At 33.2% G+C, this 26,778-nt stretch overlaps 3 protein-coding genes across 4 annotated transcripts in view; 1 reads left to right on the forward strand and 2 right to left on the reverse strand.

The window, feature by feature from the left end:
• Window positions 1-3,540, reverse strand: part of LOC111493133 (formamidopyrimidine-DNA glycosylase) — a 5,482-nt gene extending 1,942 nt beyond the window's left edge. Inside the window, exons 1-8 of one of the 2 annotated variants that reach the window (XM_023142753.1) lie at window positions 3,186-3,540; window positions 2,638-2,689; window positions 1,972-2,029; window positions 1,693-1,761; window positions 1,421-1,546; window positions 1,090-1,140; window positions 807-884; window positions 562-661 (exon numbers count right to left, since the gene is read on the reverse strand). In XM_023142753.1, the coding sequence (XP_022998521.1) occupies window positions 562-661; window positions 807-884; window positions 1,090-1,140; window positions 1,421-1,546; window positions 1,693-1,761; window positions 1,972-2,029; window positions 2,638-2,689; window positions 3,186-3,414 (763 nt within the window). In that variant the 5' untranslated portion in view covers window positions 3,415-3,540. Of the gene's footprint in view, window positions 1-407; window positions 511-561; window positions 662-806; window positions 885-1,089; window positions 1,141-1,420; window positions 1,547-1,692; window positions 1,762-1,971; window positions 2,030-2,637; window positions 2,690-3,185 lie in introns of both variants that reach the window. The other variant, XM_023142752.1, reaches the window with a different exon arrangement.
• A 374-nt stretch (window positions 3,541-3,914) lies between these two features.
• On the forward strand, window positions 3,915-8,164 carry LOC111492627 (NADH dehydrogenase [ubiquinone] flavoprotein 2, mitochondrial-like). Its single transcript, XM_023142001.1, has 10 exons — window positions 3,915-4,088; window positions 4,165-4,197; window positions 4,314-4,379; window positions 5,062-5,178; window positions 6,361-6,438; window positions 6,559-6,664; window positions 6,953-6,999; window positions 7,413-7,490; window positions 7,592-7,657; window positions 7,780-8,164. The coding sequence occupies exons 1-10, from the start codon at window positions 4,032-4,034 to the stop codon at window positions 7,885-7,887; spliced, it is 756 nt and encodes a 251-aa protein (XP_022997769.1). The 5' UTR covers window positions 3,915-4,031; the 3' UTR covers window positions 7,888-8,164.
• An 868-nt stretch (window positions 8,165-9,032) lies between these two features.
• On the reverse strand, window positions 9,033-16,496 carry LOC111492626 (protein TOPLESS-like). Its single transcript, XM_023142000.1, has 26 exons — window positions 16,337-16,496; window positions 15,733-15,860; window positions 15,460-15,639; window positions 15,233-15,346; window positions 14,999-15,157; window positions 14,650-14,827; window positions 14,436-14,562; window positions 14,200-14,309; window positions 13,914-14,079; window positions 13,723-13,832; window positions 13,575-13,644; window positions 13,422-13,495; window positions 13,249-13,344; window positions 13,068-13,163; window positions 12,851-12,978; window positions 12,493-12,727; window positions 12,246-12,407; window positions 12,055-12,153; window positions 11,765-11,911; window positions 11,381-11,491; window positions 11,080-11,259; window positions 10,871-10,999; window positions 10,694-10,789; window positions 10,269-10,457; window positions 10,008-10,174; window positions 9,033-9,555 (listed from the first exon to the last, which is right to left on the reverse strand). Exons 2-26 carry the CDS (start codon window positions 15,810-15,812, stop codon window positions 9,342-9,344), a joined length of 3,417 nt encoding a protein of 1,138 aa, XP_022997768.1. The 5' UTR covers window positions 15,813-15,860; window positions 16,337-16,496; the 3' UTR covers window positions 9,033-9,341.
• Between the last annotated feature and the right edge of the window lie 10,282 nt (window positions 16,497-26,778).

Below are 26,778 nucleotides of genomic sequence, written 5' to 3' on the forward strand. Positions count from 1 at the left end.
GGGGGGGGGGGGGGGGGGGGATTAGGAGGGTATTTGTAAGGGCATAGTAGTAATTAGTTTGGAGTGTCTGGGTAATAAATAAGGAGCGTTAGGGACCTTAGTGGATCATTCTTAGTGGGATTGTCCAGTCAGGGACTTGAAAGAAAGATAGCCCTCTCGAAATTAGTTTCACTTTGGTATCGCAATATATTAGTATCTTGTGTTTTCTTTGTTTGGGCACCTAACAAAAGCCTGAAATGGTCAAATAAAATCAGTACAAACTTCCATTCACGAAAAAAAGTGTACATGAAGTTCATATTTTTCTTTTCGTCAAACAGAGATTAATTGAATCTGAACAAATTCATGTCTAAATAATTTCAGAACATAGAAATCATGAAACTCATGTGTACAAGAAATAAAGGGCCAACCATCAACAAAAGCCTTGCCAGGCTTCTTTTCCCGTGAATGGAAAATCCAATTATTAGGAAACCGACTACTATCTGCTCCAACTTCAAGCGCTTTTTCAATTACCTGTGAAAACAGCTGCTTCATCAAAATGATCAAATATCTAACTAGGCTTACCATTGACCTTCCCAGGCTTTTTCCCCCACCGAAAATGAAACAACCATTCTTCAGGAAAGTTGTTGGACTCAGCATCAACATCAACTGCTCGTTTAAGAACCTACAGGTGGTTCCTCCATACTTTCCATGAAGACTGAATGTTTTGCTAAAAAAAACTCAACAGAGTGCAGCATGCCTTAACTCCAAGTAGGGCGGCAAGGTTTGGGGACGATTTGGATGGGGGAGAGAAAAAGGCAAAGCCATACCTTTTGTATGCTCTTGTGCAAAGCTGCACAACTTTCTTTGGATAGGGTAGCAGCACTTTGATTTGGATGAATTCTCGCCTGAGAGTATTTTTAAATAGATGTTTTTAACTGATTAGTCCTCACTCCTCATCTAAAGCCCCAAAAGTAATCTCTAGAAATGGAATTGAAAAGAGAACTGTATCCATATTTTCACACGCAGAGACACCATGAAATAAACCTCACCGGGCATCCCTATGATTTTAATCACATTTTAATTCAGGCTAACAAAATAAGGTGAACTTACTTGATATAGCACTTCATCTGCAACCCAATTGCCAATACCCGAAATATAGCTCTGCGAAGTTAGACAAAGACTAATAAGAATCATCATTTTAAAACTAAGCAAATAAATTTTCATTTCTATTCCTGCGTAACATTGCGGTTTATAACACTCTGGGATACTGCAACTTCACAGAGTCAGTTCTTTAATCTAATACCAAAATGATCGAACACTGAACCATTACAAAACAACGCAATCCTATTGTTGAACCTCAGGGCATGGACACAGCTTCAACTAAATCTAAAAACTATGCTTTGTGAAAGTTGATTACTGAGAAATTTGTAGAAATTTTTACCTGATCAAGCAATAGAGTCTTAATAGCCAGTTTCTTCTTGCCCAAGGATTCAATAAAGTCATCCAGTGCCATAGGCTCTAAAAGAGCATCTGGGCCAAGCTTAGATATTGGGGGCACTGAAGCTGGCTGTAAAAACAAAATTGTTAGAGAAGCTGACAAGAATGTCCATCTATTGAAAGAATGTATGAACTTAGCGGCGATTCATTACTAAAATAACCAGATCTTAAAAGAATCCATGAAATAAAGGTGATTCACGAGTCATATTGAGGTACATCTTTCAGCAGGCAGACTTTTGCAAACCGCCTTTTGTCTGTGAAGGATAGGTCTACACCATCGTCAAGCTGCAGAAGGAGAATTCCGGGATTATGTTGTAATGACATAAAGTAGAAAGAACTGAAGAAAATTTAATCTGTTGTGTGATCATAAATATCATAAATAAATCTGAAAGTAGAAGGTAAATTAATATAAAACAAATGAGCCCTTCAGTATACAAAGGCTCGCAGACAATTAGTTAGCAACCTTTTACTAGTTAGGAAAACACATGATCTTACCTCAACAAAGAACTTTGAGTACTTGGAAGGCCACTCATCATCTTCATTAACCACAGACCTGTATGTATCACCATTTGTTAATCGAAAATCAGTCAGAAATTACTCTTTTGAAAGATCCTTGTAATTAATGACAAAAGCACATTGACATATTTGTAAGGATGTGATTGCATAATTTGAGCAGTCTAAATCATGTTCAGAAAATATGCGACCAAAAAACCTAGACAATCGAACAAGGCTACAAGCAGTAAATTCTACAATTTCAGTCGGCATTTCACGACTACAGGGAAAACTGTATCAACTAGATTAGGCAATTGTGTTGTCAATACACTGTTCAGTATGCTGATATGAAAAATCCTTTCCAAGACATCAATGGTTGTAAATGATGTATGCAACAAAATATACTTGAAATTAGTACAAATTTGCTCTCTATGTAGTCCACTCGTATCACTCAAGGTAGTTACTATGAGTCTAACTAATTACAGTCATCAGTTTTATATATTTCCATTATTTACGCTCGTTTTTGGTTATTTATATGAGCTTTCAGCAAGCAGAATCACCAAATTAAAATCTTGAAACAAGAAATTTGATCCCTTCCAACAGAGTAACTTCTTATTTAGCTGTAATTGCACAGTGCATGAACCACAAATTTATTCTAATCAGGCTGACCTTTTATAGTTCGTGACAGCTACGCCCTTGATGTATATGGCACCCGCCATCCCTGGAGGAAACCAACACGAAAATGAATGAGACCATAGGAAGTCTAAATAGGTAAAAGAATGAGCATCATAAAGAACTATTAGGAAGAGAATGACCCAATCAACAAGGGAAATATAACAGAATGTCAACCTAAAATCAACATACAAATGAAACAAAATAATGCTAAAATTTGGAAAATAATGAGGCTCACAGTGGCATCATGAATTTGGAAACTAGAGAAGAACCAAAAGCACCACTAACAATAATGCTAAAATTTAAATAGTTGAAGCAACTAATCACACTCGCATAATTCCAAATACAGCATGAATTTCGTAAATTCCCCTTGCATTCATTATTCACAAGAAACCAACAAAATCCAAGATTCCCTTAGTTTTCACCCAAATAGTTCCACGAGAAATGAGGCAAAACAATCAATTTTCAATAGCAGGAGACCAAACGTTACTTCAAAATACCACATGCACCTCAAAAGAATCAAGGATATAAAGAGGGAGCAGTACCGAAGTGAAATGTAGGGAAAGGGGGAGAATCGAGGCGGAGCCACATGTGTTTGCCCTTGCGATGGGCAGAGAGGATGGTTTTGCCTAAGAGCGAAGCCTCGAAGTCAGAGGGAGATATGCCGTCGATGACCTTCGAATCGTCAGCTATCACGGCCTTCTTGATGACTTTCCCGACACAATGCTCTTCAATGGCCCTCCTCGCCGCCTCCACCTCAGGTAACTCCGGCATCGTGCGGTGGTTGGAAAGCAGATAAGAAGCTTTGGCGCGCTTTTCTCTTGCTGGTGTTGCGGATGGAGGACGATGCTTTTCCGAGGGGAAAGTAGTACTGGTCGGCTGACGTTTTACTGCTGCGCTGAACGGAAATACAATAAAAAAAATATAATTCTTATTGAGTTAAATTGTTCAAATTACAATATTACCCTTACACAATTTTAAATTATCATTAAAATAATTTTTAAAAATCGGCCGAGTTTTCTAAGGGTCATTTTAAAACAAATGGAAAGCTCGAGTGAAAAGTGATTTTTTTTTTTTTTTTTTTTTGGTCCTCTTTATATTAGGCGTTTGGGGTTTAATAATAACATTTTATTATATGTTAAAATAAAATAAAATAAAGAGAGCTGGGCCTATGCAATTATGTGGCCCAATATCAAAATTGGGTCATTGGGCCGAGGAAAGATTCTAAATTTATATCGTTTAATCGGCCCACTTCATTCAATCTCTCTTTCACCGTGGCGGGCACAAGCTAGTAAGCTGCTTCTTCTCCCCGGCCTCTCTCTCTCTCTCTCTCTCTCTCCTAGCCGGATTCGAGTTCAACTCCCAGCCCTTACACTCGTCTCTAATCGAAAATGCTAGGTCGTCTGGCTGCCAATCGCCTAGCTGGAATCCGTCAAAGTTTCCGTCAGGTGTTCTTTCACTTTATTTTATACTCTCTTCTATTCCCCGATTGCCTTTTCTAATTTGTGTTTACATCTGTTGCAGACTTCGCGATGCTTCTCCACTGCCCTTAACTACGTGAGTTCGCGACTGTTTTTTCTTCTAATTTTTTATTCTACTCTGTTGTGTTGCGTGAATTTAATGAAATACCCAATTTTTGTCGGTCTAACGAGTGGGAATTTAATGTGTTGCAGCATATTGATACCCCGGATAACAATCCTGATCTGCCATGGGAATTCTCCGAGCCCAACAAAAAAAAGGTTGGTGCCTTGAATGCTCTCTGAATTTTAGAATTTCTGGCGTTTTAGTTCCGAAATGGGAGTTGGCCTTATAGTTATCTAGGAAATCTGGATGGCTTCCAGATCGATATTCTTCTGTATTTGCTTGTCAGGATACTTTCATTAAAAGAAAAAAGAAAAAGAGAATATTCTGTTAACTTGATCCAACAGCTCTCAAGGGATAGATAATACTTGTTTTGGGATAAGAAACAATCTGCTACGATTTGTTGTTTTTAGATGCATGGCTAGAATGATGCATACCAGTGCACTTATTCTTTGGTTTTTGATGCTTGGAATGTTGCTGAGGATTTAACCAAAATAATGCCCAATATACGTAATGTCACAACATAATTGATAGATAATTTTGAACTTTTCCCCCAAAATCCTGATATCTTAACTATTACCGTGGGTTCAGAATTAAAATTCTCATCGTCGTTGGAAATGGGTGGACACTTGCTTTATCTTTGTTCTCCTACGTTTTGAATACTCAATATTCTTCATTTGTAATGGGTGGAAGCGTAAGTCTCTTTGTAGAGATAGATTTTTTGGTGTGTTTAATATCATTGCACGTTGACATATTTGGTTCCGTTTTACATCCATTCCTACTGATGTATGCTGGAGTGTTTTTCAATTTTATGGTTTAGTTGATTATATTCATATACAGGTTGCAGAGATAATGTCCCACTACCCCTCCAACTATAAGCAATCTGCAGTCATTCCTTTGTTAGATCTTGCACAACAGCAGCATGGAGGATGGCTTCCTGTTTCTGCAATGAATGCAGTATGTTGCTCTATGCTTTCAATAAACTCTTACATTTCATGTGGTGTCAACATTACCCCAAAATGAGTAAAAATTCTTTAGCATTCAACAATCATAATCTGATGTGATTATTTCTGTGGTCATAACGTATAAACTGCATTTAAAGACATAAACTGAATTTAAACCATGGATTGGTCCGGTGGTCAATAAGAGTCATGGGAATAACAAAATCTATCTTCTATATAGCTCCCAAGGAACTCTTTTTTCCTCCTTGGTCCTGCTTACCTTCTGTTGGAGGAATTTCAAGCCTTCCAACTGAAATTACAACTAGCTTTTTATTCAACAAGAAAAAAACAGTAGATGGATATGCCTTGCTTACTGCACTTCCAGAAATAGTCAAATTGTGCATACTGTCCCTACAAATACTATCTCAAATATAGCTCCCAAGGAACCCTTTTTCCACTTAGGTTCTGTTTACCTTCTATTGGAGGATACTTAATCCCTTTCAATTGAACTTTTTATTGATATACTGAAAGGAACAAAAATATTCAAAAGAGGCAACCTCCAGTAAGGAGTGAAAAGAGAATACAAACAGACACATTTTAAGCGAGGTATTTTAATGCACCTCAATTAATGATGGTGAATTAGAAAAAGAAATCCTCGATCTTGGCTAAATTGAACTACTTTTCCCAGCTGCTTAGCTAATCCTTAAAAATATTTAATCTATGATTGTGCACAAACCATGGCCCCAAAATGATTGCCTCAGCCGCAATAGCCCAAAACAAGAGCATCCTTAGTAAGAAAACAAGCCATAAGAAACTGGAAGCTTCTTCGAAGGAAAATCAGCCTAAGAACTTAAATTAGGTGATCTTTTACACAGGAGATTTATACTCTCCAAATTCGTAGATAACAACCTTGCTAGCGTTTCTGTATTTAAATTTGTCAAGTGCATCAGCTATGCACAATTCATTTGCTTTCCAATATTTGAGAAACTCGTAATAAAAAGGAAAGCCCTTCAATTCTTGTAATACTTAATCACGAAAGAATGCACTTTCTAGATTTCCAACAATTTTTCTTTTATTATTGATTATGTGTTGAATATAAGTCTTGCAGCATAATTTGGTTGATTAGTTGTTTTAAAGTGTATGTCTTTGGTTTTGATGGATGTTATGTCAATATTTTGTTGTAAAATGATTGACACAGGTTGCTAAGGTTATTGAGGTTGCTCCTGTCCGTGTATATGAGGTTGCAACATTTTATTCAATGTTCAATCGAGCCAAGGTGAGAGAGAATGAATAGGTCCATATTGTTTCTCCAGTATTTTCATTTTGGATTTCTGATATTTCTACTTATAGAATTGTGCAACTCATCACCTGCTGAACTTCATCAATTGATTGTCAGGTGGGCAAGTATCACTTATTAGTTTGTGGCACTACTCCATGTATGATTCGTGGTTCTCGAGAAATTGAAGATGCTTTATTGAAACACTTGGGAGTGAAACGCAACGGTAAGTGTCATGCAGCAGTATTCATGGAAAGATGGGACAATTATTTCAAGTGATTAAAAATTTAAGAGTTTAACTTAATCAAGTTATTAATGTTTAGGTGGTACATTTATGCTCAAAACATTTGATCTTGTACAATCAACAATATAAATTCTGCCACATAACTTTTACAACAGTAATGAAAATTTAAACCATACTGTATGCATATAGTTTTTCAAATTTTTATTATTTTACATTCTATTAAAACTTATACATTTGAAGATTAGCCCATATAATATTTGTGATGTGCAGAAGTAACAAAGGATGGTCTGTTCTCTGTTGGAGAAATGGAATGCATGGTGAGCTTTCTTCTTTCTTCTCTCATTCTATTTTCTTGGATTCAACCTTGACCTTCTTTACGGTTATTTCTTATATAATAGCGTAGTATTATTGGAGTCTAGCTCTGTCTCACTGCTAGCCCTGCTCTTGAGTAATTTGGCTATAGTTCATCCCCTTGTTAATTTCTGTCTCGTTTGAGTGAAAAACGAGGTCATTTGCCCGAACTTCTTTTGAGTTTATTAATCATTGCCCTTATATTATGTTTACTTCTATTTCTCCACGTAATGCTGGTCAAGTTGTCTAGATAAGTTCCTGGATTTTTGTCATTCTTCTTTCAACCTCTCTTTCTATATTCTCTTTTGAAGTATCGCTCTAAGTTGTCCGAGTTACCTACCAAGGTGGCATTAATCTGATATCTGCTAATTGTCTGTAGGGATGTTGTGTTAACGCCCCAATGATTACAGTCGCCGATTACTCTAATGGATCTGAAGGATACTCGTACAATTACTATGTGGGTGCAGCATTATATTTTTCATTCAACCAAGTAAAATGGACTGTCTGTACTCAAAACACAAGAATTCTCATGAATTTATGCGTATTTTCCATTTTCAGGAAGATGTCACTCCCAAACGGATCGTTGAGATAGTAGAGATGTTGAGAAGAGGGGAGAAACCACCGGTAAGATAATCGACTAGCTGGCTATAATCCAGTACCTGTTCTAGTTCAACGATTTAGTTTTAAGTAATTTTCTCCACAATGCTGCTTCATTTAACATGCAACATCTCTGTCCCATATTTCAGCACGGAACACAAAACCCAGGTCGCATAAGGTGCGGACCAGAAGGAGGAAACACGACCTTGCTAGGTGACCCAAAACCGCCTCCATGCCGAGACCTCGACGCTTGCTAAAAACGCCTCCATGTACTTTCTCCAATAATTCAAATCTGGGATGTAATCAATCATCAAGCTTTGGTAGATTGTTGGTTATAATTATTTTTTCAAATTCTGAACTGCCCACCCCCATCAGAAAAAATAATGATTCTACTTTACTCCCATGGATTCAGATGGATTTTTTCAATAACACAATGCCTTGTTCTGTTGTCTAAGCTTTTTGAACTTTTGTATAAGCTACAGACGACTTGAGCAATGACCTCATCATGTAATTGTGTTATTTTTCCTGTTCAAAGTGTGTTAACATTAAAAAATAAATAAATAAATAAATTGTCAGGACACTTTTTTATCATTTTAAAGGGCTACCATTAATCATTTTTTGCAATTATTTAAACTTCTTAGTATATTTCTCATAAATTTTTTTAACTTAAAATCAAAACCTTTCATTATAATACTTTTACACCCAAAACAAAATAAGAAATCTCTAAATGAATAATTGAGAAATATTTCTCAAGTTCATAGGTCAATGATCCTTTTAAAGCCAGTGGGTGGTAAGATCAAAGTCTTTCATATTCCATTTGTAGGTTCTTCTGTATGACATCAATTCCTCTTAGCAAGTGGTTCAGAGCATCCAAAATCATCACAATCAGTCTCACAGTAATGGATTTTATTGAGAGATGGTAGAGGAAGATTCAAGAATTGAACCCAGAAGGGAACCTTTTTTATAGTCCATATCAGTTGCTTTTACTTGTCAGTGACAAGTTTACCAATTGGACACCGAGTTAGTTTCCACGACTGAGTTGTCTCAATATTGTTCACCAAATTCTCTGCTTTTGTAGTTCATAAAGAATCTTCCTCCATGATTTCAACCCAGAAGGCTAAAAGCCCGAATGAGCTTCGTCTCCAAAGATAACAAATCTCTGACCTTTTAATCGAACATATAACATTTTAACTAGTTGAGTTCAGTTTAAATGGTACAAATAGGAACAAAAGAGTTAGAAATTTCTAAATAGATCTTTTGGATCTATCTAAGTTGAGCAAATATGGGCTCGAACAATTCGATCCTGGTTCAAATCTATGGACGGCACTAGCAGAAGGTAAAAAATGGAAGATAATAAAATAACAACAAAATAGTTGTAAGAGAGAAGAAAATTGAGAAGAGATTCATGAGTAAGAAGGTCATTTGACTATTAGTAATACTCCTGCAGAATGTTAACTTACACAGAATCTGAGGAAAGAAGATAAATCTACATCTTTTGCTGTTTCCTTGAGTAAAAAACTACATATCATGAACAACAAACTGGGGAAATGAAATATCAACCTTAAAACCAAAAAAAATATGACAAAATACAAACATGGCTAAGAAATGTTCAGGGAGAAGAAAAAAAGGGTCAACCAGTTAAAATCTGAAGTATACCTAAAGTTGGAGGGCCAGCAACCAAGCTGTAAAAGCACTCGTGCTAGCTGCTCAATCATCTTGGGGCTTGATCTGAACCTGAAGCTCCGACTGATGGAGTCGTTGGCACACTTGATGCTGATCCGTTTTCAACGGGCGGAGGCACCCCCCATTTCCCTTCTGATTCGAGAGGTTCGAAGACGTGAACCCCACCATCTGACAGCCCTAAAGCAAATTGGTTTGCTTCTTGGGGATGTGCTGCAATCACTAGTGGTTGAACAGAAGCATTGCTGAAAAGGACGTGTTAGGTGAAATGTAAGAGAAATGGAGATAATGAGTTCAAAATTTGAATACAAAGTCGTGCTCTTTTCCATTTCTGGAACATGAAAATGACAAGAACCAATATTGTTTCGAGTACATAACCAAGCACCGAGTTCACATCATGTATTAACTGAAGCTAACATCATGTCATACTTTTCATTCACATCAAGCATTAGCTAGGGTGAACTGAAAAGCAGTATCACGTTAATTGTATACTTTTTACTAATCCGATGTTTTTTGGAACATAAAATAAAAATACAGCAACTGATTTCGATCAATCCACATTCAACATAACCAATGGGTGACTGAGAATAAACCATCTAACAGATTGAGTTATCATGCACATTCCAGGAGCTCATTATCGCAATAAGATTCAACAATTTATGTTTGCCTAAACTACAAAGTAGCATGAGAGAAATACCTCACACTAGCAGGAAGATAAGCTGAAGGACTAATTCGACATCGTAATCTGAGAGTAGCAACAGTAAACACGCAGACAGTTCCATCCAAGAAGCTGCCATATATCATTTGACTGTCGCAAGAGAATGTTGCGTGAGAGATTGGTGCACCAGATTCCCGCGGCGTCCACTAAAATGAGAATGAACAAAGGAGAAGTGGGTAAGGCATTGCTTCAAATACAAAACACAGATGAACAAACAGGAAGAGGGGGTAAAAGAAAGACCTGCTTTACACACTCAAGTTTGGTAGTCTCATATATTGCAATCTGAGTCTCGTGCACAACCAGAAAGTGTATCTGGTCCTGATGAAACTGTACACGAGTGTCTGACTGTGATGACAACGGCCTCCCACTTGGAAGTTGCAAGGATCGTGTTTTCTGCTTCTCCCACCCATCAGAGCTCCACACACAAAGCTGTATAAGCAACAAATAAATAGGTGGCTCAAAGGTAGGAATTCATTGAACTCTTCGATATTCAGTAAAAAGTTGAGATAAATGGAAAAGCTCGAATTACAAGTACAATTTCAATGGGTCAGTCTTTAGTCAAAGTGCAATATGCCACATAATTAGATTGCTACATATCTGAACACAGTGAAACCATACAGCAAAAAGCAATCCACAAACCTACACGAGATGGTTTAAGCAAATACCTGCGCGTCGGCTCCGGATGAAACTAGCACATTCAGTAAGTGAGAGAAGGCCAAGCCAGTTATTCTTTTAGAGTGACCTTTAAGCTTGCTCTTAACCTGAATCAATAAATGATTTGATAACATAACAATTTCCACAAGGTTTAATTAGAGAAAAGGTGGTTCTTGAAGGTATTATACCTCGTCCACACGAACATTATAAATTTGAATTGTGGAATCATCCATGCCAATGGCAATTATATTGTTATCTTGTGGGTGAAAGGCAAGGAATGTGGCAGCAGGTGGTGGCGGCATGAAAGTTGTCATTGTCTGCGTTGCAAAGAGGTTGAGATAGGTATAACCTATCGCCAGATAATCGCAATGACCAAATGAAGAGCATTATATGTTACCTTAAATGTCATCATATTAAAGAGGGAAATCTTTCCACCAGAAGCTGACATGACGTAAGAATCATTTTTGGATAAAGCAAAGCAGGGAACAGCCTCTTCAGAACCAGTGTCAGCAACATCGTTGGTCATTAGAATGCCACTCGACGGTTGCCATAATTGAGGCAAAACATTTGCAGTTGCCTTCAAAATAGATAAGTGTTGATTATGTAGATACAATGGAAATTAGATTCAGATGTCCAACTAAAAGGGCTACAGAACCAGATATCAGACAGAAAACTAAGAACATAATATTTTCCGATACCTTGCCAGTTGAATTACGCTCACTTCGCGTCCATTTCCATAGCAGGTGAATAGCATTTGATGCCAATGCCAAGATTGCACTTCCAGAATTTGTGTAGATCAACCTAGATATCTAAGTAAATCAAGAACACGGTATAGTCAGAGAAGGAAGAACGAACAAAGCATCCCAAGAAATCTTAAGAGCTCAAACTAAACCCAAAGAACCACTATACTTCACATTTACATATTCCTAGTGATCTATTAATTATCAAAAATGTTAAAAACTCAATTGTGTTGGCTGACAACCCAAAATGTGTCAGATTAGGCAGAACTGTAGTTCATTCAGAGCTCCAATTTAGAGAAGCAGTACGAAAAGAAATTTTGTCCTACAGCGTGAATGACTAACCTTGTTTACTCTTAGATTCTCAGGAAGCCTCAAGGATCTACAATGAGATGGTTCGTTAATTTCAGTGAGCTTCCAAATCTTTGACTTGTCATTGGAATCTTCAGTAATCCTAGGTTTCACGTCCCCCAAACTTCGGGTATCCCCAGCCTGGCAGATGTATATGCTTGAAGTTAAATGAATCAGGGAAAAAAAAGTATGAATTCGTTGTTTCATAATTTATCCAGACATGCAGGGGACATAAAAATAAACAAGCTTCTACTAAAAACATTAATTTGCTAAGCAACACCAACCACTCCAGCCATACTGACGACAGAAGCACCTCTATCTGTGGCGCTACCAGCTGCTGCTGCTGCCACAGCTGCAGCAGCTGAAATTGGATTTATTGCAGGCTGAAAAATTAAATAAAAGTTAATTAGATATTTAGAAGAAGAATTAACAAAATGGTGAAGAGTTCATTCATTAAACATCTAAATAAAGCTACCTTGGTCCCAGCTTCTGACGTTCTAGATGCATCATATGAAAGATTTTCAAATGTTCGTAGTAGTCGGATTCCATCCAGATTCGCCAAGATTTTAATTCCATTCTCATTGCCAGAAACAGCTAAAAGGGTGCCATCCTTGTTAAAGCGGATGCGTGGACTTGCCTTTGATATTATAGGGAATGAACCGGAATAAGCAAATGTCAACCATAAGTATTTAACTTTTCAGTTCACTAGCATGAAAACTTACTGGGAGCCCTCCGTCGGCATCTACAGTCGTTAAAAGTTGAACATTGTCCATGTCCCAGAATTTAATGGAGAAATCATCACCAGCAGCCAAAAACCGATTTTTAGTTGTATCGAATTGTACCACACCCAGAGACCGCTTGCGGAACCCTTGGTAAGTTCTCTTAACAGCTCCTTCACTCTCATTCCACTCAACAATATAAGACTCTCCATCTTTACTTGTCCCACATGAGAAGAGCCTAAAACCCCCCAACAAAACAATTAAAGTGAGATAGAAATAAAAATGCTGTAAAATTCTTTACAATGCACAAAAAATACCCAAGTCTGAGCATTCCCAAAACAGCTGAGCAAGTATTCCATACCTCGTACCATCTGCACTGTAAGCCATGGTTGTGCACCAACGTCCAGGAGCATCATAGTCAACTCGTGAGCCCATATTATCATATAGCCATGCCTTTATCTTTCCATCCAGTGCTGTTGAAAAGATGAACTAAGAGAAACAAAAACAAATATGCAACAGGTTAGGCAGAATAAGCATCAAGCAGCCTCGCAAAAACTCGGGTTGCATCAAGGGCAAACCTGAATACTTTCCTTGTAGTGAGGACAAACAGAGTAAACAGGAGCCTCGTGGCCTTCAAATGTAAATTGTCTTGCACCATTGGCAGCATCCCAGACCTAACAACATCCAAAAAGAAAAGAAATGTCAACAAACGGAAGCTCTTTTCCTTTCCTTAAATGACCCAAATAAGAAATGACCTACTTTAATGGTCTTGTCATCCCCGCATGTTATGACACAAAGTTGTTTATTGGGATTGGAGAATGCTAGATCATTAACTCCACCGACATGAGCATCAATCTGATTCACAAACTTCAGTGTCATACTACAAGACGGGAAGAGTACACAAAACATACAACACTCTTAATCATACTCACCTCCAGGTGCTGTCGCAGGTCATCACCACCGTGATAGGAGTATATTTGAACAATGTGCCTTGAATAGGCAACACCTATACAAAATCGGCATTCATTCAACGACCAATGCTCACTTAAATAGCATAATATTTACAAGGAAACATACAATCTTACCAAATAATGAACCATCAGGACTCCAAATAACACGGTTTACCGATACATCAGGCTCTTTAAGTAGAGCTGCCTGGAAATCATCAAGATAAAGTAAAATTAAACTAATCGTGATAAGATTTAGCCTGCAACATTAGTATACAAGGAATACCTGTAAAGGCATTGAACATGCATTGAGATCCCAGACTTTAAAACTCCTCGAAACAAGTCTCTCCCTAGATCCAACTTCCCACAACCCTATTTCACCCACATTTGTGCCAACTGAAAAGAGAAATTATTCAGAGACATAATTCTATTGGTAATTTAAAACAAAATGTCGGTACAAAATAAATCTAAATATACCTAGAAGCAGAGTTTGTTGGACCGGATGAAAATCCATGCTCATTGGAGATGACCCTTGATTCAGTGTCCGCATAACATTCTTCGGCAAATCATCTGGTGCATTAAAAGCCTGTGCATGACCATGACCAGCAAATGATACTGGCAGAACATTAACTGGTAGGTTTACCTTCATTATATGACAAAAGAGGCAGTAAGAACAAAACAATAAGCTGAGCACAGGTGTGACATGCCTGGATTTGGACTAAAATCATGTGCGTGTACAAAATAAAGGCAAAACAGATTTTACCTCATCAGACATCCCCATAGGCTTTGGCCTTTTAGAAACAATTTCAGATTCCGCAGAAGGATAGTCTACAGAAGGGTTATTTGGTGGAGTCCGTGGATGTTTCAAAGCAGCTATCAAAGAAATAAAAATATATATTAAAAAAAAAACTTCAATTACACATGGCCATTAGAGTAGCTTACATCAGCATGATAAGATAATAACCACGTGGCACCTAAATGCATGGGAACGTAACTTACCCGGCATAGATGGAGCACCAAGACCAATGGCACCTCCACTAGAAACTGCAGGATGAGTAACGGCCGAAGGATTGGACATCCAACCAGCAAGCGGTGCTGGAACTGGTGCTGCTGTAGGCTGAAAAGGCTGAACAGAAAAACACAATTCTTTATGGGGCATGTTTAATTACTTGAATAAAGACAATGAGATTACCAATTACAACAGATAACCCACCCCATGAGCACCAAGAGGAGGAAAACCTCCAGGTTTGGGTAAGGATCCAAGAAGTGGATTGTTCGCCGGAGAAGGAGCCCGAGCACCATTTGGTTGTCCACAAGAATGATCCACAAAAAGGGTTTTAATATCTGGATTCGGTCTAGGGTTTTTACAAAGTTGATGCTGCCAATTTAAGCTGCAATTTACAGATTGATTAAATGTTTCAACATTAAATTCATTAAATACAAATGATTAAGAGTTTGGAGTCTTTTGAACAAGAAACTAAATCATGGTGAAGCAAAGGCCGCATGCATTGAAGGAAGGAGTACACTACATGAAAAAAGAATCAAGGGTGCCAATAAATCACCTTTGATTAATAAGAGTACGCAATCTTGAGTTCTTAAGGTGAGGAAACTGCAATTTATCACGGAACAAAGGATTTGCTTCAATAAGCTTCTTCAACTCAACCAACATAATAGCCCGAGCAGACTTCGTATCGCCATACTTCGACAATTGTTCATTTTCCCTATAATGAGGCAATGCATTACATTACCAACTAGCTCTTCTGCAAAAATCATATCCTGATAATGTAATGCCATACCTAAAATTCTCCAGCGTCAATAGCTGAGTAATCTCCTTGAAAAGTTCTTCGTTAAACGTGGAAAAAACTTTTAAATCCTTTACTAAAATATCTACTGCCTTGGAGCGGTCATGCCTGATACAATTGAGAAAAAAAAATTGAAACAATCTTACTAAAAGGGAACCCAGGAGATGAAACTTCAAATTTATAGCCACAGAAAACCAAGAAAATGGAAAATGTGAGCTTACTTGTCCAATGCCTCAAGATATTTCTGCTTCCTAATCTCAAAAAATATTTTCATTGAATAGCGATTATCATCTACTTTCGTAAAACCAGAGAGGTATCTCTCAACTTCGTCCCAGTTCCCATTATGAACCTCGTCTTCAAAGTATTTCATATTGAAGAAAAACCCAGATTCCTGCTCAAGCCTATTTTGGAAAATAAAGCAATTAATACTGCAAATTCAAACACAAAATACTGAAAAATTAATCCAGAAAAAAAAAAAAAACAAAATATCCCACTTGTGAACTGTCTCCTTAAACTTTTCCTCATCGAGAAACTGTAAAATCAAGAACACCAGCTCCCTGCTGAGGGACGACATCACAACCGCCTCCGTTTTTAACAGTAATGGCAGAAAAGACCGCTAGATCTGGAAAATGAAATTCAAAGAGAGAAAAGTTAGAGATCGAGCAAAATACCTAAATAATCAAACAGGAAAAGCGGGGCAGTGAAAAAAAAATTTCTCGTCAGAACGGAAAAATCAGAACACGCTGCCAAAAATTACCTTCAACAAGTAACCAATAGAAACAAAATCGGAGGGATAAATTACGAGAAGGAATAGGAGAGAGGCATATTGCTGCGACGAGAATTGGTCGAAAAGGAAAAATAATTTTAGGGTTTTCTATAAACAGAGAAGGAAAGCGGCTTTAAACCCTACAGGAATCGAAGATGCAAAAGAGCAAATAATGGAGAGAGAAAGGATGGTTAACAGGTGAAGCATAAAAAAGAAAAGGGAACAAAAATTACAAATCCAGAACCAAGAAAAAGCTAATAGATTCGACGAACACAGAGAGAGAGAGAGAGAAATAGCAAGATAGAGAGAGAAAAAGAGAGATTTCTTCATACCTTGAAAACAAAACGAGAACGAACATAGAAGGGTTAGTTCAGACAACAAAAAAGAAATACACAAAACTCAGAAACAGAGAGAGAGAGAGCTTAGAGGCGTTTTCTCTCTCTTCTTTCTCTCTCTAAGAATAAAGACTTTCACTCTCTCTTCTTTCTTGCTTTCTTCCTTCTTCTTTTCTCTCTCCCAAGCTTTATCTCTCTCTCTCTCTCTCTCTCTCTCTCTCAAGAAACATACATGAACTTGCAGAAATGGTGATTTTATATAGGGACCAGGAGACAGCTAAAGCAGATGATAAGCACACTTACTTATCTGCGGATAAAATAAGAAAATATTAAAATATATATAACCTATCAAGTTATGACTACAGCCACGATGCGTGATAAGTGCAGATTGGGTGGGCCCCGCTTAGCCGGCTTGATTTTGTCGAGTTCATCAGCGCGGAATCTGTAAGCTGAGTAAATAAATTAAAAAACAGTTATTAATTCACCTCGGGAAAATTATTGGCTAAATCTTCAAAATGATCTGTAAATCTTTCAGATAATTTTTGTTTTATTACCCTAAATATTCTTATACCTCCTAATTACCATTTTATCCTTTTAAAAAAATTAAAATCTTTAATAATTATATCCGAAAACTTATTTTTCATTTTTTAAAAAAACAAATATATATTTTTGGTAATTTGTTGAACTAAAAAAATGTAAAGACAAATTCAAAATACAGTTTTTAACTCAACCATAATAAATCATGATTTTCTGCTTCTCATTAATAACATGATATGATCAGATGTGTAATAGACCAACACGTTCAAAGAATCTAAACCGTTGGATCAAAAGTTCAACCAGTTCAGTTCAAATCTCCGAATTATCAATGGCTTCCCGGCTTCCAAATTTCAGAATTAAAATATATATATATATATATATAATCAAATAAATTACTCGCTCAGATCCCCCAATAAACGACAAGATTTCTCGGGAGAGGGACCCCCAAATTTTGGCCCTCAATTTTTTATTAAATTTACACAGCCTGCCACTGGGACCCACCCCAAGGAGAGATGCGTTACTTATTATATCACGTGATACAGTATTACGCTTCATGATTGTGAGACGTGAAAGATATGCAATGTTGACGGTATTTTCAAATATCTCGTTAGATCGCGCAGGATACCGCGATATGTGAGACATTGAGTTGGATTGTGGCAACGTTGTAATTTAGAAACATGAGTAGGGGCATTTTGGTAAAAGAAGGTGGGTGAGCCCCTTGTTGTCCCTTTCCAGCGGTACGTACGTTACCTGAAATTATTTTCCAAGCTTTTTTCCCCGTTTCTTGACTTGTGATTGGCTAACCAAGATTTTTCCAATATTTCATTTATTTTCATTAAATTATTAATATTCATATCGACAATTTTTTTATTATTTAAATTTTTGTTTATTACCATAACTTACTCCACACACTACATTTACTTTTTACCCTAAGATTAATGTTCAATTTATTGTACAAACCCTACTATATTCATTTCTTCAACTCTTAATCAAATTCTAATTTTTAATTACTTTAATAAATAAATATGTTTTATTGATAAAAGATGCTCATAAATATTTAATTATTTTATTTTATTTAGTTTTGTAGATATCGACTTAGTGTTTACCTTGGTCAATGGATTTCAATAGTCCTTGACATGAATGAATATTAAAAAATTATTGCCCATTATAGCAATATATATATCTCTACATTTATGTTGTAGGAGAACATTTGATATCATTTATGGACCATGGGACCATTGGGAATAGTATTTCAAAAGTGGTTGAGCTAAAATAATTAATTATAAAAGTACGCCCTTTCCATATATATATTTAAAGTACCAAAAATTAAAAAAAAATGGTTTAAATTAATATCATCTATCAGAATCTAAAATCTAATACAGTGTCATATGTGTATTTCTTTGTCTTCATATACCATATAAGATACGGCTAATATAGGAAAAATGTAGCATTAAGGAATTTTCAATTGTGGATACATATGGATCCTTAGCATACTAAAACGACTGCTATTATTGGTTTATTCATACAAGCTAAATCATATGGATCCTTAGCATACCAAACAAATAGTAAATTTTCGAACCGACATAAAATAGGGACCACGTATGCAACAATTGGAGAGGGGGACAAAATATTATTTACAATGGTGTAGAACGTTTTAAAACTATGAAATTGACATAAAACAATTATATATATATATTTGACATTTTTTAATTATATATAAAAAAAACAGTACTTTATTTATATATATATATATATAATAGTACTTGGAAGTGTCATTTTCTCGAGGAGGTAAACAAAAAGTTTGTACTGTTTGGTGTCAAAAATGGGTAACCTTAACCTAAACCTAAAACCCCCAATTATTTCTCACAACCCATGTGAGAGAGAGATATTTCTATCCATTCCTTTTTCTAATATCAAATCATTTTACATTAATTATCATATTTTATGTATTAATTATTTCGGAATTCAAATTCGGTATCTGTGTGTCTTGACATTTCTCTACGACATGCTTACATTTTACGTACTTCTCGCTTTTTAAGAGCGACAACTATTCTTGCATATCAACATGAGTCTTTCCAACATGTTTTATCTTTATTCATATGCATCTTATAATAATTTTTAGGACATCACCTAATATAAAATTGTTATAAGTAAAACACGCTTAATCATAGTGGAGTCGTTGTATCTTCAACATTACTTTTATTTAGATGTGACATTAGTTTATTCACGTACCTCTCGATAAATTTGTAGGTAAATAAATTTTGTCATAAAAAAAATTGAGAATAAAATCTTTAAAAAGAATATCGGTTTGCTTCCATTATTATTATTTTTTTCATTGCCAAAAAAGAAAATAAAAGCTTTTTTCCTTTTCTTTATTTTAGTTGAAAAAAATAGATGCCTTTTATTTACTATTTTTCACTTTTTTGTTGCAGTACCAAAAAATTCCAACTTTTAAACCCATGTGATATATAATTTTTTTTTATTTTAAATAAAAGTAATATAATTTTAGAAATGGCTCACACTTTATAATAATAATAAAAAAAAAGTGGAAATTACTTTTTTTTTTGGCTGGTAAAATTTGGAATATAATTTTTATTTGTACTAAATTTTGAATTTAATCTTGGTTTGTTGCTTAATTTGTAAAACGTTATGTTTTTTAATTAAAATTTTGATTTATATATTTTTGTAAAAAAAAAAAACGACAGCAATGACGATAATAGCAAAATAGTAATAAAATCGTTACCATATTTAGGTTATTTTAGCTACCTACCTATCTACCTATATATAAAATAAACTTTAGGACAAAATTTATTTAATCAAATAAAAAAAAATGTAAAACGGCACGTGCCAAACCACCTTTATTATCTTTTCAATTCAATAATGATACCCTAAGAATTAAACTGACGTTAATAATTTTTTTACTTATATAGAGTTCAATAAATACAAGAGATTTTGTAACCGAACTTATTCACGATTTGTGTCAAGTAAGAAAAATAGAGAAACACATGTATTGGCATAGAAAACCGACCCTTTTTTACTTCTAGCTATCCGTTACGAGGTCGAAAAGTCCGGAATTCTAAATACAATGAACCCTCGAGAATAGAGAAAGGTGCGAAGGGTTTTCGCAAACGCTTCCCCCATTTGTGGTAAAGTTAAACGTTAGGTTCAATCTATCTTTATACAAGGCGACTCAATTTTATCTAATAAAATATATCTTTTATGAAATTCATTAGTATGATAATTTAATTTTTGAAAAAAAAAAAGAAAATTAATAAGTGATTTGACCATGATTAAATTAAATGTTAGGAGTTAAAAGTTCATGCACAATGGGACAAGAGGATTGATGAGATAGGATGTCACTTTCGGCAATATCTATTTAATTCTTTTTTTTATTTTTATTTTTATAATAGTACGAAATATAAAATTATTTAATGCTACTTTAAGTTTCGCGATATATTCACGTGAAATGTTGTTATCGCGATAAAATAAAAGTATCGTAGCTCTCATTTCCCGGGGTGAGAGTTGTCAGTTGTCAGAATAGTGGGTCTATTTTTTTATTTTATTTGGAAAGCGACCTTACTCTATAAATGACCATTTTTCTCTCTCATCTTATACATTTAATATTTATTTTAAATAAGATCGAGACAAGTCGAAACCATATGTTAAAATAATAATAATAATACAACCATAACTTATTAGCTAAAATATTTATTATTATTTAGTAAGTAGCAGATTATTTTATAATATTGAGTTTATTATATTGTTTTAACACTTTATTTCAAACAAAATTAATCATCCTCGTGAACTACTAATAATTTGATATTTATTTATTTATTTGAAGCATAATTATAATAATAAATTATACGAAAAATTGAATTTAAAAAAAGGTTTTTATTACCGATCAACATCAATGGAACATCGACTCCACATGGTGGAATTTTTCAGAAACAAAAAATGCCAAAGAAACGTGGTCAAAAGAAGGCCATTGGTTTGAATTAATTAATTAATTAATATTTATATATATTGACCAATATGTATTATTATTATTATTATTATTATTAAAGATTTTATCAATTTTTTTGGACTTTCCATCCTGCATTAAGTGCTCCAAATTCATCCTATTCATGGTCTAAGTTGTGATGTCATTATTATAAATTACAAATATGATTCGACAAAATTTAATTTCAAAATTAATATTTATGATTTAATAAAATATTTATAAAAATCAATTATAGGGTCCATGCACTATATTAATAATATTATAAAAAAAAGAAAGATTTGAATTTTTAATTTATATAAATAAATAAAAATTAAGCTTGTGTTTATCATATAAACACAATCTCATCATTTATTTAACTTTATTAATGACATGACATCAATAGATTATGTTGACAAAATTCATCCATATGGGTCTGGTTTCATAGCCATTATATATATATATATATAAATTTGGCTTTTTTCTAAATAAATAACTAAAACCCACATTGTGAATAATTAAAAATTATAATTAAAAATAAAGACAAAGCATGAACAAGTGGGTCCCAGTTGAGATACCTTAATTAGTGGAGTGTACAGTGCAGACTGTCCCATTGCCTTCCGCCCTTTATTTATTTATTATTTTCTTTCACTCTTTATATTTAATTCCTATTCTACCCTATAAAACATAAAACATGAATAAAAAAAACAAAATATATAAATCTAAATTTTTAAAAATAAATAATCTTAATTTTAAGAACTGCAAATAATTTATAACCTATATAGTTATTACATATTTATTTATAATTTAATCATCACTACATTTCCAAATATGCAATTTATTCGATAATTTTTTTAATAAATATTTAAAATTAAAAAAATTGAATAAAAAATTAAAATGAAATGACATAAAATCTAACACAAGATTGTTGAAAGATGCTCTCAAACAAAGGAACGTAGAGATTTTAAAATTAAAAAGGTAACGTTAGAAAAAGAAAAAAAAGAACATTATACTTATTCTTGAAGCAAATGAAACCTTTTATCATATAACTTTAATAAAAGACTATATATCAATGAATTACTCGATACTTAAGTTAGAGTTTCGTTATATAATCTTGTTAATGTTTCGTTTATCCTTTTCGATTAAGGTTAAAAATTGGGAGCATGCAAGACACATGTTCCTTATGAGACGGACAATGCCCGAATTCTTCTCTTATTCATGATAGTATGGTTATTTTTATACACTAGTCCGACTTTGTCTTATATTGGACCTTTTGGCCTTATTTGACATTTGATTTTCCTTACAATTCGGGTTTGTCCTTTGTATCCAATGGTTACGTTCTCAATCGAAGTTTGTTACTATTACTAGTTTGAAATAAAGTACAAAGTATAAAGTTAATTAATTAATACTTTAATTAAAAATATGCAAACTATTCAAATGTCATGTATATGACGTAACAGTCTTTATTTAAAAAATAGATAAAAAAAAATAATGTATTTATTATATATTTATTTGTAGCGAGATATCGCGAAGAACGATAAAGAAGCAAGGTATCGGGGGATTTTATCGCGATAAGTTGACTAACGAAAATGTGGGTGGGAAATTGAGGAAACGACACGGGTTTTGAAGGTAATTTGTCAGCGACTTGGAACGGATGGGACAGGTTTTGGGGTGGGGACCACAAACTATTCCCTTTGTGGGGGAAAAAAAATTATAAAAGAAAAAGAAAAACCACTCAGTACTGTATACCAGTTGTCACCGACGAAATGATGTAACACAAATCCACCTCAGCCTTTTTCTAAAAGGAAAAAACTGATATTATTATTATTATTTTAAGTATTTTTTTATTTTTTAAAAATTGAAGATTAATATTTTGGCTAAAAAAAAAAAGAAAAAAAAAAGTACAAAACTCGGAATAGAATTTAAAAGAAAGAGGAAAAGCTTTCTTTTATGTTGAAATTTATGTTATATTTTTTAATATTATTTAAAAAAGTTTATTTTTATATTTGACATAAAATTTAGCAATATTCATGAATTGAAATCAAATTAAAATCATGGCATGCAATAAAATAAAAAGGTAAAACAATAAATTTAAGAGGGAAATTTTAATAATAAAGTTAGAATAAAAAATTGAAGTGTTATGGGATTGATAAAGGAAGAGAGAGAAAGGGGAATAAAAGAAGGGTAGGTTTGAATTGGAGCCTTTATCTATTTTCCACATCCATTCATTTAATATTGGCAAGATGCACCCTTTTCCTTCCCTTTTTTTTTTCTTTTTTCTTTTTCCTTTTTAATAAAAAATTTAATTTCATTTAATTTCCCACCCAAAATACACTTAAATTCCAATTAATTTTCGATGATGGTAGTGTCACATTTACGATAGTTGCATTTTATTTATTTTGTAACTCTTAGATTAGACGAGTACATTGTTTTAATATTTTATTTGATTTTTTTTATATATTTTACATAAATTATTTTTGTTGTTTTGTTTTGTGGTTTTTAATGTAAACATCTAAGACTAAAACATCATTTTATGCATTATTTAAATTAATGTTTCCGCATATAAAAAATATCATTTTTAGTAAAATTCAAATAATATGAACTCTTCCACATACTATGCTAAAGATTCCTTACTTTTGGAAAGTCCTTACTTTTCGAAGTATCGATGCATCTTTTCTAGATTGAATAATAAATATATATATATATATATTTATTTTTTTGACCATTCGAAAGTTGGGTGGGTTTATTATCACAACATGTGCGACTAAAAGGCCAACCCAAATGTAATAAAGTGGATAAGATACCGTTTATATCATATGAATGTCAATAGTCATATTAGTTTGTCTTGTCCTTACAGCACGCTTCATAAATTTTTCTTTGGTTGAATATCATGTTTTGTCTTGGCTCACGTGAATTTTAGAAACAAAAATTAGGAAGTCGGTTGGGATGCAATGATGTGGACAGGCATACCAAACATTTACATTTTTGAGTTTTGAAAATTTTAAGGATCTCTTCACTCTCTCTCTCTCCACTATATAAGAGAGAGAAAAAAAAAACAATATTATACTAATTTTAGATTTGGGATTTTGGTGTCAATCACTATAAGGGAAATTTGCTTCAAAAGGGTGTTTTTAAATAACATTGGGAGTTGCTTTGAAGCATCATATGCCTAAATAGCCACTTTTGTTACTTTTAATGTACATTTTAATATTAATGCAAAACATATTCTTAAAAATACTATTCCCACTTTGACCTCTTACCTATTATTTATTAATTTTATTTCATATTTTTAAAGTATAGGATTTTATGAGAGCTAAAATTATAATTTATTCCTCAATTATTTATATTTATTTTGGAAAAACACACCAAAAATGTGAAAATGACGTGTAAAAGAAATGAATGGCCTCCAATCACAAGACAGCATCTGGCTGGATCGATAATTTCTCCACTGAGAAAATAATATAAATTAATTATTAAAATAATTTAAATTGAATTATTCTTGACTTTATGTTTCCATTCATTTCAGTCCCAATAATTAAGAATTAAAATACCTTTATTCTTTTGTTTGTCTTTTCCTTATCCAAGCATTTTTTAAATTATAAATTAAAAACGAATTAATAATAATAATAATAATAATAATAAATAAAGGCAAGGTGGGCCATGATGTGTTACCCACCATACCCAGTACACTTCACTTTTAAAAAAATAAAATTATTTGGTTAACTCTTCTCAATTATTCAATTATTTATTTCAAATATTAATTTTTGTAAATAATATTTGAGGTTGAAACAAACAGACGAGAGAAATTAATTAGGAATTTTAATTTTAATTTTATCATCATTTTTTAAAATACAAATTTTGAAAAAAGTGGGACCCACTATTTAGTAGAGGTCGTGTGTGACCCCACTCGCCCGTCTTTTCAATGGAAAAAAATTATTTTTTATTTTTTGTCCACGCCATTATTTTAAAAAGTTTTAAAAAATAAAAATAATAATTATAGTGGTAATTTAATTAATTATATATTAAAAAATATGCTGTTACCGTACATCTTTACAATAAAAAAAAAAAGTAAATTCAAAGGAATAGGACAAAAAAATGTATTTTATCTAAAAAAAATTATATTTTTACAAATCAGGTAATGTGATTTCGTCAAATTTATATACTTACAAAAGTTAGTTGAAGAGGTTTTATTTTTTTATTTTTTATTTTCTCTTTTTATAAACAAAATTTTATTTTATTTTCGTACAAAATCTATTTCTACGCGCCTTTGTCCACGCTCCCTCCCCCCCTAATGCGGGACCCACCTCTCTTGACACGTGTTAAATGTTAGGTGTTTCAAAACAACTTTTATTTCTTTTTAATTTAATAATATTTTTCAACCTACTTTATGGTATATATAAATAAGTTAAAATAAGCTCAAATTTCAACCTTCAAAATAAATGTATAAAGAAGTGGCGTTTAAGTTATTGTATTGTGATTAATGGTCTTTATAGTCTGTAATAAGCCATCGTTAATAAATATTGTTTACTTGAACTTCGACCTCACGATTTTAAAATGCATTCATTAGGAATAAGTTTTCACTTTTTTATAAAGAATGCTTCGTTCCCTTTTTCAACCGATGTGAGATCTCACGTAGTTAATATAGTTATAATTCATTGTTGATAGCGACATTACTGTCAATTACGACTAGAGCCTTTGTTCGTTACAGCCTGATAGTCCATGCGTAAGAAGAAGATTATCGTAAATGTAAGAGACCATTAAAAAAAAAAAAAAAAAGTTAGATTTTATAGGTGAGTTTGAGTCGATACACGTATGTTTATACTACAATAAAGAAATTGATAATTATGGAACAAAAATTAGGTACCATTTTGTATGTTTACCTAATTTTGTCATTTGTGTAAATATGAATTTTGTTTGAAATTAATTGCATCCCATAAGTCATGCATTGAGCCATAAACAAATCTAAATATTAAGATATTACTTAGATATTGATGTGATATATTGATTGAATGAATAAATAAATAAATAAATAAGAGTAATGGTTTTAATATGATGTGACAATTTATAGAACAAAGTTTTAGGTAGAAAATAAAAGAACAAGATATGTATAGTATTAATATTAATATTAAATTCTAATATTACGAAACTTTCAATTTTTTTTTATTTACAGAAATTATAATTTATTGAAAATGAGGAAAAAAAATTAGAATAAAGTCTTGATGTAACGATATGATACAAAATTCTTAAAAAATCGTTTTACTCGTATTGTAAATTTTAAATTATTTAGATGTGACATGAAATTTATTAGTTTAATATTATTTTAAAAAATAAAATTTTCTATCGAATAAGTTAGGTGTAATTTTCTAACGAAGAATTTTCAAATTTAAACAACTTGAATTCATAGGGATATTTTTGTAATTTCACAATAGTCCAAATAATTGACTTTTTATGAATAATAAAGAACGAAATTTTAATAAAAAGTTAGACATATTATCATCAAAGTCGACTCATTATTATGGTAAATAAAATAGATGAATTAAAAAAATTGAATTCCTTAAAAGGGCAAAAAAGAGAATAATTTTAGTTCTCATGATATTGTTTCACCTCGGAAACCCTATATTAAATCAATGAAGTTTGAAAGTATAGGATTGGAATAACTTTTAAAAATTTACTTTTTAAACAATTTTTTTTTATTTTTATATAAGTACATTTGAAAATTTCAATAATTTTTAAAAACATTGCCGGTTATACCCTTCCTGGATCGGTCAAATGAGTTCAGTCCAACTTGTCGATAGAAATAGTGTTATTTACTTATAATATTTCTCTTAAATAACTAAGGTGAGACTCTAATAAAAAAAAAAAACATCAACATAATTGTCTTATTTTCAATCCTTAAATCCTAAACAGACACGGAAATTTGTTTTCA

This window comes from Cucurbita maxima, unplaced genomic scaffold, assembly GCF_002738345.1.
Source record: "Cucurbita maxima cultivar Rimu unplaced genomic scaffold, Cmax_1.0 Cma_Scf00018, whole genome shotgun sequence".
In the NCBI taxonomy this organism is placed as follows: Eukaryota; Viridiplantae; Streptophyta; class Magnoliopsida; order Cucurbitales; family Cucurbitaceae; genus Cucurbita; species Cucurbita maxima.